We start from the raw sequence: 14121 nt of genomic DNA, 5'->3' as shown, positions 1-14121 counted from the left end.
AATTTGTATTTTCTTCTCAGTAGGAGTCCTGACGCAGTGGCCTTGACAGTGGCCACTGCCTGTAGGTGTCTTATTACTGACCCAGATCAGTTCCAACCTGTCTGACTCTAAAACACCTTCAGCAAGATTTTGTGTCTGCAGTACTGCTGGATGAGTCCTCTTACTAAACCTAAACGTATACAGTCTGAGCTTTATACATTTGAAAAAACCTCCCAGAAGATTAAGAAACACATATTAGGACACACATTACTCAAGATATGCTGCAATAGTTTGTAGAAATCTGACTGACATTTTCTTCTCCTTTGAGATGGTCAACATCACATCACACAATCTGGATATAATATCATAGTAAAGTTAAAAGTTTGTGCAATCTTCTCTTTCGTCTCAGTCCTGTTTGCTTCATCATCTGCCTCTCTTGCTTCTACCAGCACTGCTGTCTTAGTTTTCATGGTGATTTAGCAATTAAATGTCCTACCTCTGGTGCCCTTGGGTCTGTGGCATTTTCTAACTAAATACTAAAGAGGTAAAAGGCACGACAGCAAAAATACTGAGACAGTAATACAATTAAACTACACAAACTGACCCAGAAGGCTCCACTTTCTCATTTAGAAATATATTTTTGTTATTTGGCGTCACTAAACCTAATAACCTCAGTTGTGCAAGGCAGTGCCCCTCAGTGAGGTAAGACAACCCAGTACTTCCTGAATTTATGCTCACACAGACAGGTCCAGAAGTCTTATAAATACAATGCAAATACAATTTTCTATAGTATATCATTGTCATATTATTAACACATAAGCTGCTAATTACTATAATTTGTCTAAATTCTGGTTTTATGTGATAGTGTTGTGCTCCCTCTAGTGGTCACTGTTGGGTGACATAAGTTCAAATTCAGTCTTAGATGCTGGTGAAATGCAGCGAGTGTGCAATTAAGCATTTTTCTCTCAGTGAAGTTTAAACAATATATGATTGCAGCTATAAAATAAATTAATGCATTGACTATTAATGGTGGGCATCACTGTGGTGCAATGGTTAGCACTGCTGCCTCACACAGCAAGAAGGTTCTGAGTTCCACTCCACCATCTGGCCACCATCCGAGGCCTTTCTGTGTGGGGTTTGCATGTTCTCTGTGTGTCTCCGGCTTCCTCCCACAGTCCAAAGACATGCAAGTAGTGGGGTTAGGTTAACTGGTAATTCTAAATTGTCCATAGATGTGAATGTGAATGGTTATCTGTGTTAGCCCTGCGTCAGATTGGCGACCTGTCCAGGGTGTACCCCGCCTCTCGCCCTTTGAAAACTCGGATATTCTCTAGCGCCCCCCTGAGAAGGATGAGGATAAGCAAAGAGAATGGATGATGGATGGATGGATGGCTCTTTTGTAAATTGTTTTCTTGATTGAAAAGATTTGAATATGTTTAACAAACTATCCTGCTTGTTCATGCTAGGTTGTTTGTATAGTTACAGTAAAAGGAAAAAAATATATATTTTACATGTCAAGACAAGCACACCTAAACCACCAACAGATTTTCACCCCCAAAAAATCTGTAAAGTAGAAAAATTAAACCCAATTAAAAATGATTGCTGCTAGCATTCATAAAGGAACCGATCCAGTATTAAATATTTGTGAGGGAGAAAAGTATGGGACACTTAAACGAAACCACTAACTGGTTCAGATAAGGGCTGATCATTCCTGCACGTTAAGTTGGAGTAAGCTTTGCCAATTCCGATGCTCATATTCCCTTAAACTCTGGAATGCATGTACATGAGGTGGCTTTCCTCCCTACTGTGTGCTTCAAATCCCCCCCAAAACATTTATTTTGGAGAAGGGTTACAACTTTGATCTCACCTTTGCAACATACTATCTTTATTCTTCTTCTTTGGCCATTCTTTGGTATGATACCTGAGAAACACGAGTAAATCTGACTCTAATTACAACAGAGTATTTCATTTAATGAATGTCTTTCTTAGATTAATTCTCGATGTGTACAGGAAAATTGCAGAAGTATGCTAAAACCTTTGCCAAACAGTCTTGGGAACAAGTAAAGAACACATTTAAAATCATGATTTTAAACATTGAAAATGATTACTATTAAATCTTAAAAGATCAAGATTCTTTTGATACACAGAGGATTAGAGAACAATGGAATGGCTTTAAAATTGCTTGTGATAAGGAAAGATCCACCCAGTACAACTGATTGGTCTGCAGATGGTAGTTTTATAAGCACTGGTCTGCTGCTAACTGCTACCTTGAAAAGCTAGGGTTGCCTCGCTAACCCCAAATCATGCTTCGTCACTCAACTTACAGACTGTTTAAGAGAGGTAAAGTATTATGTAAGTTCTCTTCAGTGTACGGTAGCAGTTGCAGAGAGAAATTCATCAAACTGGCAGCTCTAATTTTCTCCACAGAGAGGGCTAACTCAGTGAATGATTACAGCCAGCACAGATGGCATACCCTGCCTGCCAGAGGTGGTTGGAGTTGGATATGATCCTTCAAATCAGTGGTGAGGTGTGAGCTACAACCCACAAATATGGGAGACATTTGTAATACTAATAACATTTGGTGTCTATTCTTATATATAAAAAGAAGAAAAACAGCACTGTCACTGTATCACTTACAGCCACAGCTTGACCAAGAAAAGTTGAATAAGAGCTTGCAAGAACAAAGTATCTCTCTAATTCTTTAAATGACAGGTTTGCAGAAGGATTAGATGAATGCAATTAACATTCTTGATTGACAGGTAGTATCTTGAACAAAAACAAACAGAAAAACAGATGAACCTGTGAGTGCCTAAATATTACTGAGTCCTCTTTGTGAATATGCAACATTTTCAAGACATTAAGTGGTAAATATTCTGACAGAACAATTATAAAAAGGACCCTCCTGGCAAATTGTTGAGGTAATTTGTTTATGTCCACTTACATGTGTCATCCAGTTTGTGGATAATTATTTAAAAATAACTCTAAAAGAAAAGAAAGAAAGAAAGAAATCAGACTGTCTAAAGAAAGCTGAATAAGTGAAGACAAGATGTCGCTTGATCTATTTCAATTCAGCACATCCCACCCATCATTATCTCCGAAATACTTCCAGCACTAACAAAAGACCACTTAAAGGCTACATTTTAACATCAGAACCTACAATCAGATAGGCCTTCAGCAAGCTTTTCACAGCTGGCTTTGACTAAAAGGCTAGAAAAATGCAAACATTTCGAATCCCTAGACCAAAGTTAGACACACGCACTTTCAAAGAAGAAGGCATTAATATACAGTAACATACAAACGAGGAAAGAGAACAGGGTGGAATTTTCCATCCAAAACCCTTTTAGGTTCAGGGGCTCTGCCTGGGCCATAAACGGGTCTACTCCAAGGTGGCTAGCCCCCAGGGACCTCTTTAGAAATGACTCGTGTTTGTCAACCAAAGAGAGGGGGACCAGTGGAAAATTACCAGTCCCGCACTCAGTCACGCAAGTGCACATGCACACACACAAACACACACACTTGATCAGGACCACCTGTAGCCACATATCTATCTCTCTCAATGGTTATGTGACAGCTTGCGTTTTTAATGGGTGAGGGTGCGGGGGGCATGGTTGCGTTGTCAGGACGCACCAACCCGCAAACTACGCAAACGATGACACTGGATGATGTTCGCATCCATGCACATTTCCAAGAAAATATCTGCGACATGTCTAGCGTGCGACATGTGACTGTGGGTGTGTGAGTGAGTGCACAGTGAGCAGCTTTAAAATGCTCTAAGCGAATGAATCCATGTATGACTGCTGTGTTAACGTTCGCAACCCACATATATCTAATATGCTGGTCTACTGGAGCACAGAGAGGTAGATGCCTCAACAATGATTCCCAGAGGTGCCCTGTCATCTACATTTGCACCTGATGCAAAGAGATGAGAATGCCAAAGAAACTAATGCTGCATTCAGAGTTTAAAAACACAACAAGATCCAAACTAATGCTTTACCTGAGTTCCAAGGCAGCTCACCATCATGTGAGTGAGCAGTTTGGCAGCAAACATGGGGAAACGGGAGCACAGCACATGGGATATTATGGCCAATGCAAAGCCTGTAGACAGAGAAGTCAGCATTAATGATACTTAATCGAGTGTTTTATTTGATTCCATTTATACAAGTGGGGATGGAAACTCTACAAGGAGGGTAAGAAGATGAGAACTCAAGGGGAGAGTGTGTTGTACCTGAGATACAGATAAATCCTGAGGCAAAGAAGGCTTCATTGTAGGATGCAAGCATTGCAAACTCAGCGCGGGCTGCGTAGATAGACAAGTGGGTGCATGCACACTCAACATAATTCCCACTTTCTTCCACAACCCTGCAGTATTGACCATTTGATGACCAGCTAGAGGTAAGACAAAAAGAGACAATAAGAGACAAGGCACTACAACAGAATACAACAAAATATGAGCAAAGTAAATAGAAAGAGCAATGAGTCTAACCATGCCCATGATTCTGTGCTATTTGTTCTCTGACATTTTGGCTTCTTTGAGTTTGTTTTATTATTATCTACAGTAACCTTTACTTTGCAAAGAATGTGTGAGACAAACCAGAGCATAACCGTGTTTGTGTTAGATTCACTGTTACTGTGATTCTGACTCTCTCTCTCTCTCCATATTTTGCTCTCTCTTGGTATCGCTTGTATAATAAATTTTGCTTCCTGGGGTACGTCCTCCAAGTAGCTGTTCTGTCCAAACCAAACCTGCCAAAAACACTGTGTTCCTGCCAAGTCCAATTTCAATCCCCAGGAATGTCCTCAACAAAGTAACTCAATGTGGGATGATTCAGCATGCAGGAGACTGAATGTGTAGATATAAAGTAGAAAGATACGGCATCAGCCACAGAGAGGCCTTTTTGAGAGGACAAACTTGGAAATCTGTGCTTTATTTAGCAAACTATTACCCAAAATAAGTATGAGGATGACAAAGAGAGGTCTTCTTTAGATGCTAATCAATGCATGTGTAGTCTTAAATCAGGAAAACAGTACACTGGTTGAGATAAAGAAAATAAAGTAGAAAATAAATTAATAGGCAGACACTAGAATTAGAAAAAACCTCAGCAACTGATATGAGGTAAAAAAAATAAAATAAATGGAAATATTTGTATATAAATAAAAATATACATCTTATATTTTTGTATAAAATGTGGACGTTCTATTTTCAGTCTACCTGAGGAACAGTTAAGCTTGAATCTCATTTAATGTGTTTTTGTTACCTTCTAGTGGTCTGGTTCCAGAGAAGGCACTGAGACTGGCCTGGTTTAACCTGCTGACCGGGGCTGTGGATACGATACACCACCTCGTTGCCATCTTCCAGAGGTCGTGACCCTCTGCCCTGGAGACTGGCTGAGAATACCTACGTATAACCAGATACAACAGAAGAGGGTTCAGTTGCAGAGCAACTGCCAGATTAATGGCTGCTTTATATCAGAGCCATACTGCCACCTGCTGTTTAAAAAAGAGAAGAAGCGATTTTGACATTTTAACAATTGCTCATGCTTTTTAAATGAAGTCAGTGTCCCAGCACCTACTTTCCCATTGACAGCAGTAGCTGTATCACGGGTGAGAAACCAGTGTTCAGTTCTAAACTCGGTCAGCTGAATCCTGCTGAGGTTGCTGCAGTCTGCAGTTGAAACTGCTGGCACTGGCAGCAGAGTATTTGGGAGCAGGAAGAAGTCTGCATTATGGCCACTGAAATTGTGTCCATTAATTTCTGTGGGGTACCACTGGAAGGCAGAGATGGTCATATGTGGACAAGTTTCCAGGACTGTACCCTTTCTGGAGAAAAATTTTACAAAGAAGAAATTGTAAATCCAAGCACGATTTAACATTAATTTGTAAGGTAATATTCATCTGTATTACAATAAGGTGTATCATGCAACTCTTCACTCATTTAGAACATTTAGGACACTCACCTCTCACACCGACTATGTTTAAGGAGGGAGAATGCAAATCGCTCCGCCACCTCAGCAAAGTGGCTGAGACCTCGAGTGTCGACTCGACTGGGATTGGCCAAGGCACACAACAGGTCATAGGTCAAATTCCGGCTGTCATTCTCTAAAGGAGTTCTTTCTGCCTCTGCAAGCACCTGGCTCAGAAGACAGAAAGGATGAGAAAGACTGAGGAGCTTTGAGTAAACTTTAGTGCTGTTATTCACGCATCCAAAGCACTCATCTGTTACTTTCTTTACTTTGACCTTCAGGGTCATGTGCATTGTGTGTGCTCAGAATGCATTTTTCTCTGTAGTCCCTACTTCTTATTTACTCTTTCTAAACATGGCCCTGTGTATTCTGTTTATTCTTTTATGCAGCTGGTTAAGAAGATGCAATAAATAGATTCTAATTTCAACTTCATGATAGCAGCAGTCTTATTAAGTGAGAACTAATGACTGACAGACTGGTCCACAGAGCTATCAAAGTAGCTCATGGGAGGTGATGCATGCCCTTTAACTAAGCTGACAGACACAAACAACTACACTGACTCACAGTCACATGCAATCACATTGATTATCCAATATTTTATACATGTATGCAGTAATTATAAAAAATAATTTGCTTGGTGTAAAAACCAGATGATTGGGCTTACCTTCCCCAGACCTTCAAACACAGCGATCATCTGCTCATTAGTGAGAGGTGAACTGACTTTATTTATTAGTTGATGCAGCACCAGGTTCAATGTAGGAGGGTCAAGGGGTTGATGCAACTGGTCCAGTAAGACCCAGATAGCTTCACTTGCTGCATTTGACACCAGAGTCACATTAGCCAGGCCAAACTGGGAGTGTACTGTGGCACCTCCTGTAGCATTGTATAGCTCCACTTGGAAGCGCTTAGGTGTGGGTAAGGATGGTGTTAGGTAAATCTCCAGTGATGTGTTACGTTTGCCCACATCAAAAGTCAGCTGGCCCTCCTGCTTAGGGAAGTCCGTCCCTGCTTCAGCAGGCCGGATTATAGATGGACCCACCACCTCCTCTCTGGGAAGCTCCTAGAAGAAGAAAAAGAAAAGTAAAACATGCTAAACTCTGCTGCACTTAATTAAAGGAGCAAGTGAAGAATGGAGTTATATAACCACCATCATATTTAAAGAAATTATTAAAAGTGACAAAACTTATAAAGTTTTCAGCTGAAAAGAATGAACAAATCATACATTAAACTTGTAAAGGCACAACTTCCATTTGGTATACAGTGGTCTAAATGGCAAATAAAGCCCAGTGAAGTTGCCCATGTCATGATAATTAGGCTGAAAGCAACCAAAATGTGAACCAAATGGGGAGTGGGCTTTTATTATTCAGCAAACCTGGTGTCTCACAAAATGCTTTGAGAGATGAAAGCGGATGACCCAGCCGTGTGAGGTTTTTGAATTTTTAGAGTGCACTCAACAATCTTTCATCTCCACTTTCAAAAAGTACAAGCGCCAGTAGATACTTTATGCCTTGGGGCTATGTGCAGACATCTTTAATCATAATCCCTCATAGAGAAGGAGGGCGATGATGAGATTAAAGAGGTGAGGAGAGGGGGAAAACTTTGGTCTCTCTCTGTGTACTTCATCAATAAACCATTACTTCTATTAAAATATATAAAAAGCAGTCATGACAGACAAAATAAGAGGCAACAAAACAAAATGTATTTTTGTAGTTTGGAAAAAAAGCTTAGATTAAAGCTTATAATATCAAACCCATGCAGAAGACTGAAAAAAATTATAATAATAAGTCTTGGTGCTTAATTGCTCAAAATGGCTTAAATAATAAAAAATAGACCTGCACACTATCAGATAAGTGTCTATTAAAGCCACGGTCTTAAAGTCAGCTTAACTGGTCCAGAAATAAACAGTTAAACATTTTTCTGGTCTTACGATTTCAGTGGTTAAGGAACAATCTCATTTCAGTAGGTAAATTGTGGAAAACATATTTGCTTATATAGGAAATTTCTGTTACACAGAGTGCTGATAGCATCACACGTTCAAGGTAACAGTGAATGAGCAACAACTTAATCCTATGTTTTTGAGTACTTTTTCTAACAGTCACACATTTCATTCACACCCAAATGCATTGGAGACAATCTAAGGTTCAGTATCTTGCCCTTTGACGTGTGGACTGATAGCATTGGGGACTGAAGCACTGATTAGCACACATAGCCACAGCTGCCAAACATAAATGATTCCATGTTGGTTAAAGACCAAATCAATCAGCTGCATATACCCCAGTTCTACCAGTGCTTAATTTCTACATAAAGCATGCCGTTGTCTCTTACCAGTGTCCGATACTGTACAGACATGGCAGAAGCTGTGCTTGCTTGTCTGTGAACTTGGAGGATGAGGCTTGTTGTTGTCAGGGTGGCGATGGGGAGTCTGTGGCCCACAGCAAAGTACACAACGCCATTTGGGTTGTCGCTCTCTGCTAAGGTGATGTTGGCAAAACGGGTGGTCTCATTAATGGTAGCTCCAGCACCCACTTGATAAATCTCCACTAGGAACCATGCCTGGTATTCTGGTTCCTACAGTAGAATAGATTAGCACATTTCAAGGCTAGAAATAAAGGACAAATGCTATAAAATTGCCCGTGTCTACATCCACTGCCTGCCTTACATCATCATTCACAACCTCCAGAGTGAGAGTGCAAATTATCTCGCCTCTCCTACAGATCGCTGTTCCTGAGGTCCGAACAAGCTGTGTAGTTAGGTTGACTCCATTATTGACAAGAGTTAGCGATGTCTTGTTGAAGGTCGCTCTCCAGAAGACCTGCAGATCCTCAAAAGCTCTGAGCGGAGGGAAAAATGGCGTAAGGAAAAAACACATTTATAATGGAGATATCGTTTTATCAACGCCACTTCTTAAGCAGAAATGAGAAAAAAAGTGTGTTTCATTACCTGTTTTCCTGTCTCTGCAGAGAGAGCAGAGCAGTTCGATTCTCTGAATCTTCATCCAAAACCTTTCCCATCAGAGAATTAAGGCTAAATCCTACAATGCCATTATGGAAGTCACTCCCTGGTGTGAAAGGAAAGAAACAGAGAAAACAAAACAATTAAAATAGAGGAATCCACATTACATAGTTATTAGAACATATACCATAAAGCCTCTTTCATGCATTTACCAAGAATAGTAATTTTGGTAAAAGCTCCAAATCCCTGGAGTGAAGTGTTTGTGATCTGCGCTCCTCCCTCTGGATCACTGAGGTAAACATAGAATACTTCCTGTCCCTCAGGCTCTGAGTCATCCAGGATGAAGAGGATAACCTCTGTCTCATTCTCACCAGCCTGCAGGGACACTATAGGGGACACCAAGCGGAAGTCCTGCTCTTCCTTTGCAAGGTTCCCAACAGGTTTTAGATTGATGGGTAGCTGAGTTGTACTTCCATCTAAAAGAAAAAAAAAACACAACAAAAGTTAGAGAAAATTTTTACACATTACACTAAATAACACAATACACTGTCCCACAATGTCGATGTAAAAGACATGCAGCAAAACAAACACACACCTCCATAGGCTTGGACTCGAACCCGCACAGCCCCATCAAAACCGGCAGACCTGCGCACCCTCAGAACTACTCTGCGCTCCTGCTGGGTTTCCTCATCTCTGTCCTCTTGTACCTGGATCAGATCAGGTCCAATACTCAGTATTCCACCAGTTGCATCACTAGCCAGGATGGTGACGGTGGCGGCACTGTACTGAGGGTTAAGGCGAGGAGAGGTATGTGCCCACGCTAAGTCCTGATTAAGAACTTGAACACCTGTCAGGTTTACATGGAAGTACTCATCAGGTTCGGAAAGGGAGTCATCAAGCACTGAAAGGCTTAATGAAGCGTTGGTTTGGTGAGGTGAGTTGAAGACTAAACGGCCATCTGGTACAGCCAAAAAGTCCTCTCCTGCTGTTGCACTCCCTGCTGTTGTTCTAAATGACAGGTAGGTAGTATTGCTACGAGAACCGTAAAGTTTCTGAATATAAAGTGTAATAGTCTGGATGTCTTCCGCAATAACAATCTGGCGGGAATCAGGGGAAAACTGGTAGATCCCCAGTGGCTCCACCTCTGCTACTGTAAAACCTGACCTGTGCAGGGAGAGGAATCAGAGTGAGGTCACATGTGAAATTCAATGAGTAAGTAGCAGTCCAATATTCAGTGTACCAACTACCTGAACTTGACAGCACCAGCTCCAGCAGAGCTGGAGGCAGCAGCGGTGAGGTGTATAGCATAAGAAGCTGGATCCAATGAATCGGCAACTGCTGTTAGCGATATGGCTTTACTCCTTTCTCCATGGGCCAGGGTTAGTGAACCTAAATATAAAGAAGAAGCTCACTATCAACTGTTAGAAGAGGACGTGCAGCGTTTAGTGCGCAGAAACACTAAGATGAAGCTCAGAGTGGCATACTGCCATCAAAGGACAAATAATTTATACTCATGGCTGATCAAATAGAGAGGCAAAAATATTCCACATGAATATGTTCAACTGTTACACCTTGAAAATTTTAGTGAAAAAAATACTACACAACTTAAGTGTTTCAGAGCTCAATCCTTATCTCTTTCTCACTGTTTTACCTGAGTTTGGGATGATAGCTCCGGCTTTAAAGCCAGGCAGAGTCTCTCCTAAAGGATACCCAGCCTTCCATTGCACCCGGATGTCTCCAAACAGCCCTTTTCGTGTCACATTTGCCACACAAATCCCAGTTTCCACGCTTGAAACTTGCAGAGCCAGTGAAGCAAAGCCAACCTACAGAACAAAAATGATAGAGGACAGTTAATAATGGTGTTACTTTGCCTTTACATAAAGTAGAAAGGTTATATTTGATCTGAAAACCTATGCAGAGAGGAGTCAGATGAATACAGTGCTAAATATGAAGGTTTGTCATCAAATGACTGATAAACTGATATTCATTAATCAATTTTTTGTCAATATCTGTGTAATTTACTCTACCCTGACTCAGAAAAAACTGACACATAATTCCATGTCTATAATGGATGAAGGTATTTTTAACTAAAGAAACACCTGCAAACGCACACAGTGAGCGTATCTCCACGAGTGTCTTTCTCAGTAGCAGCTCTGATAACTGGCAACAGTTTCTGTCTTACAGGTAAGGTAATTTACATGTAGAAAAAAAAATGTACAATTCACCTCTGAGTTAGCAGCTTCTTCAGGTACAATCACTGTAGCAACTCTGGCCTCGTGAAGAAGGCGTGGCAAAGAGCCAAGGACGGCACTGACAAGTCTAACATCAGTGAGCTCTGCCGTGATGCTTGCACCCACTGACAAAAATGCCTGCGGTGGGAAGAAACAGGTGAAATAAACAAGGGATTCGAGATATTATAAACTATTGTATTGTAGAAGATGTGTTCATTTTGTGTAAGGGTAATTCTCTATACACGAGTCATTAAACATGCTTTTTCTCACCTGGCTGCTGATGGGTAGAGAAATAGCACTGAAGCTCTGTCCCTCTTTTAAAAGCAGTCGTCCTTCAGCTTTTCCACCCAGTATCTCTGTTATGTCTATCACTTCATCTATCCCACCTGTGATCCTGTAGCCTACACTAGCATTGCCAAATAGCCCAGCAAGCCGTGTCACATTTATAACCATAGCTCTGCTGACCTCTGACCCCGAGCCTGAGACTACTATAAACTGCTGCTTGGAGTTCAAAGAAAAAACCCCATGAGGCTCATCATTAGCAGGCACCCTATGGGCGAGAGAGGAATAGTCATTTTAAGGTCATTCAGTCTGTGATTTTTCTACTACCATTTCTAACTGATCAAATAACAAACCTGATGCGAGCTCTGATCAGATTCGGGTTGGCATCCAGAGTACCCCCACCCTCCACAAATGTGAGCTGAAGAATGTAGAGCTCCTCTAGCTCTGGCACTGTATCGGGCATCAGCTTAAGGACGATTTCTGCTTCTCTTTGGCCTTCCCGAATCATCACTGAGCCAGTTAAGGCTAGAAAGTCACCTGCAGTATCTGAGTCACTCTGTATTCGCCAGTGCACCTGAGGATACGATATGGTTGTGTTTACGAAAGTAAAAGTATTATATTTTTAGTTTAAGCAGGAATACTGGATATTATTAGTATATAGTAAATGTATATTTAAGATATCACCATACCGTGATGTTACCCATGACACCCTCTCTACGCATAATCAGATAGGAAATGTTCAATGGGCCCTCTGCTTCTGTGGATTCATTGTAGACACGCTCTCGAAGCGCATCCTCAGTAAACTGGACGATACCATTGGGATCACCAAACTTCTCTATCTGACAGACAAAAACATTGGGAGAATAGGAATGATTGAGGTGCCGGGCTTAATTCCAGTACAACTTGCCTTCAGCGGAAAAAAGTGCTTTGAAAGAGAAACTGTGCGCAACAATATGAGCAAACTGATTAATGATGGTGAAATCAAGTTTGAAGTCATTACATGGTGAAATACCTTCAGTGTTATGGAACTAGCCTGAGGATCAACATCCATCTCTCCAGACAGAATACTGAGCTCTATAACAAATGTCTCTTCCACCTCTACTTCCCCATGAGGAAGAATCCGCAGCTCTATGGTGTGCGTGCTTTTCTCTCCATCCTTGAAGAACAGGGACCCGTTCACAGGTCCTCTAATGTCAGTATTGATGAGGGGAAGAGCCTCTCTACTGTTAGGGCCAAGGATTATCCAAGCAACCTGTGAAAAGAGAGGGCTAGTTTGAACTGTATGATGTCACCATGGAAACCAAGGCGCTCCAGCAGTAAGCTGCAATGATGTGATTTATTTTTATAGCATTGTTCCTCATACCGTTGCATTGCCCACAAGGCCGCCTGATCTCTCCAAAACCAGACTGAGTTTCAGAGTGGAGTTAGGATTGGCCACGGTGATTAGGCTTTCATTGAGGAAACGGACAACCCCGCTTGGAGAGTCACTCTTACCGATGGTTACCCTCACAACATTTTGGGAGCCTAGAACGGCACCCTCTGTAGCTCCAATCAGCACGACCTCTAATACCTCTGCATATTCACTAGGGAGGAGATTTACAGTAGTTATAGAATGAAATAACGTCTTTTTTGTTAACTGTGTGTTTTCATATAGGTGTGCATCTGTGTGTGGAATAAATATACTGTACACTTTAAGGTAGACATGTAGATATTTTTTTAGTTATTCTTCTCACCTGTCCAGATCATCTATGATAGTGACATTAATGTAGCTGGTATTCTGTCCATGCACAAATGTCACTGAGCCATTATACAGGATATAGTCGAGATCAGGTGCTGCGGTCAAGCTTCTAGAAAAAAACTGAGCAGAGACTCGCCCGTATGTGCCCAGTCTTCTCACCACTGGGATCAGCACAGTGCCAACATCCTCTTCAACTGGAAGCAAGAAAGGCATGATAAAAAAGGATTATTTATACAGAAATAAGCTTACAATTAAGTCAAACAGTTTGTAGCAAATTGTGCAACTTCAGCATTTTACAAGACAAAAAAGTGCTTGCTTTGGTTACCTGTAATGTTAACATAGTCCTGCCTGAACTCCAGGATACCTTCAACATTATCATTCTGTAGTATGATGACAGCAAGAGAAGAGATGCTGCCTACGGCTGGAGGCTGGTCCAGTTGTAGACCTGACTCTCTCACAGTGTAGTCAACATTGCTGGCCACAAGAGGGAGACACAGAACAACTAGTTGCCCATTAAGTCTTTCATATCAGCAGATATTTTAGGGCACTGGTAAGCATGGATTTTTTCTATTTGCATCCTTGCAATCAGCAATATATATGGAATAACAGAACCCTCTCAACAAGATTATAAATCTAATGCACCTTCTTAACCTTTCTTACCTGATATTGACTAGTGCCACTGCAGTGATGTTAACAAAAAACACCTCAGGCCCCTCTGGAAGACTATCATCCTGGATACGCAAGGCCACTTGTTGCAACTTCTGGCCAGGGGTGAATAGCAGCTGGCCTGAAGCTGGAGCAAAGTCCAATCCACTGAGTGCTGTGCTACTTGATGACTCATAGGTCACCAACACACTGCCCTCATTACCAAAGGAGCGAATGATACTCACATTAACCTGAAGAAAAGAAATTAAATGATATTGCTTTGTGTTATGAAACTACACCAGATGATATATCATGTACCAGGGTATTTTTTTAT

General features: G+C 41.3%; 1 protein-coding gene across 1 annotated transcript in view; it reads right to left on the bottom strand.

Moving 5' to 3' along the window:
- adgrv1 (adhesion G protein-coupled receptor V1) overlaps positions 1-14121 on the bottom strand; it is a 108838-nt gene that overhangs the window by 44528 nt on the left and 50189 nt on the right. The window contains exons 67-88 of the mRNA XM_019366190.2: positions 13803-14038; positions 13468-13616; positions 13138-13336; positions 12768-12987; positions 12417-12656; positions 12094-12243; positions 11758-11978; positions 11393-11672; positions 11117-11260; positions 10543-10714; positions 10139-10280; positions 9487-10055; positions 9104-9367; positions 8880-8997; positions 8599-8770; positions 8265-8507; positions 6604-6999; positions 5934-6106; positions 5550-5796; positions 5235-5374; positions 4205-4365; positions 3974-4074 (exon numbers count right to left, since the gene is read on the bottom strand). Coding sequence (XP_019221735.1) covers positions 3974-4074; positions 4205-4365; positions 5235-5374; positions 5550-5796; positions 5934-6106; positions 6604-6999; positions 8265-8507; positions 8599-8770; positions 8880-8997; positions 9104-9367; positions 9487-10055; positions 10139-10280; positions 10543-10714; positions 11117-11260; positions 11393-11672; positions 11758-11978; positions 12094-12243; positions 12417-12656; positions 12768-12987; positions 13138-13336; positions 13468-13616; positions 13803-14038 — 4737 coding nt within the window. The remainder of the gene's footprint in view (positions 1-3973; positions 4075-4204; positions 4366-5234; positions 5375-5549; positions 5797-5933; positions 6107-6603; positions 7000-8264; positions 8508-8598; positions 8771-8879; positions 8998-9103; positions 9368-9486; positions 10056-10138; positions 10281-10542; positions 10715-11116; positions 11261-11392; positions 11673-11757; positions 11979-12093; positions 12244-12416; positions 12657-12767; positions 12988-13137; positions 13337-13467; positions 13617-13802; positions 14039-14121) is intronic.

The sequence above is a fragment of the Oreochromis niloticus genome, linkage group LG12, assembly GCF_001858045.2.
Source record: "Oreochromis niloticus isolate F11D_XX linkage group LG12, O_niloticus_UMD_NMBU, whole genome shotgun sequence".
Classification (NCBI taxonomy): Eukaryota; Metazoa; Chordata; class Actinopteri; order Cichliformes; family Cichlidae; genus Oreochromis; species Oreochromis niloticus.
The sequence above is the reverse complement of the archived record's forward strand: the minus strand, read 5'-3'. Positions and strand labels throughout refer to the sequence as shown.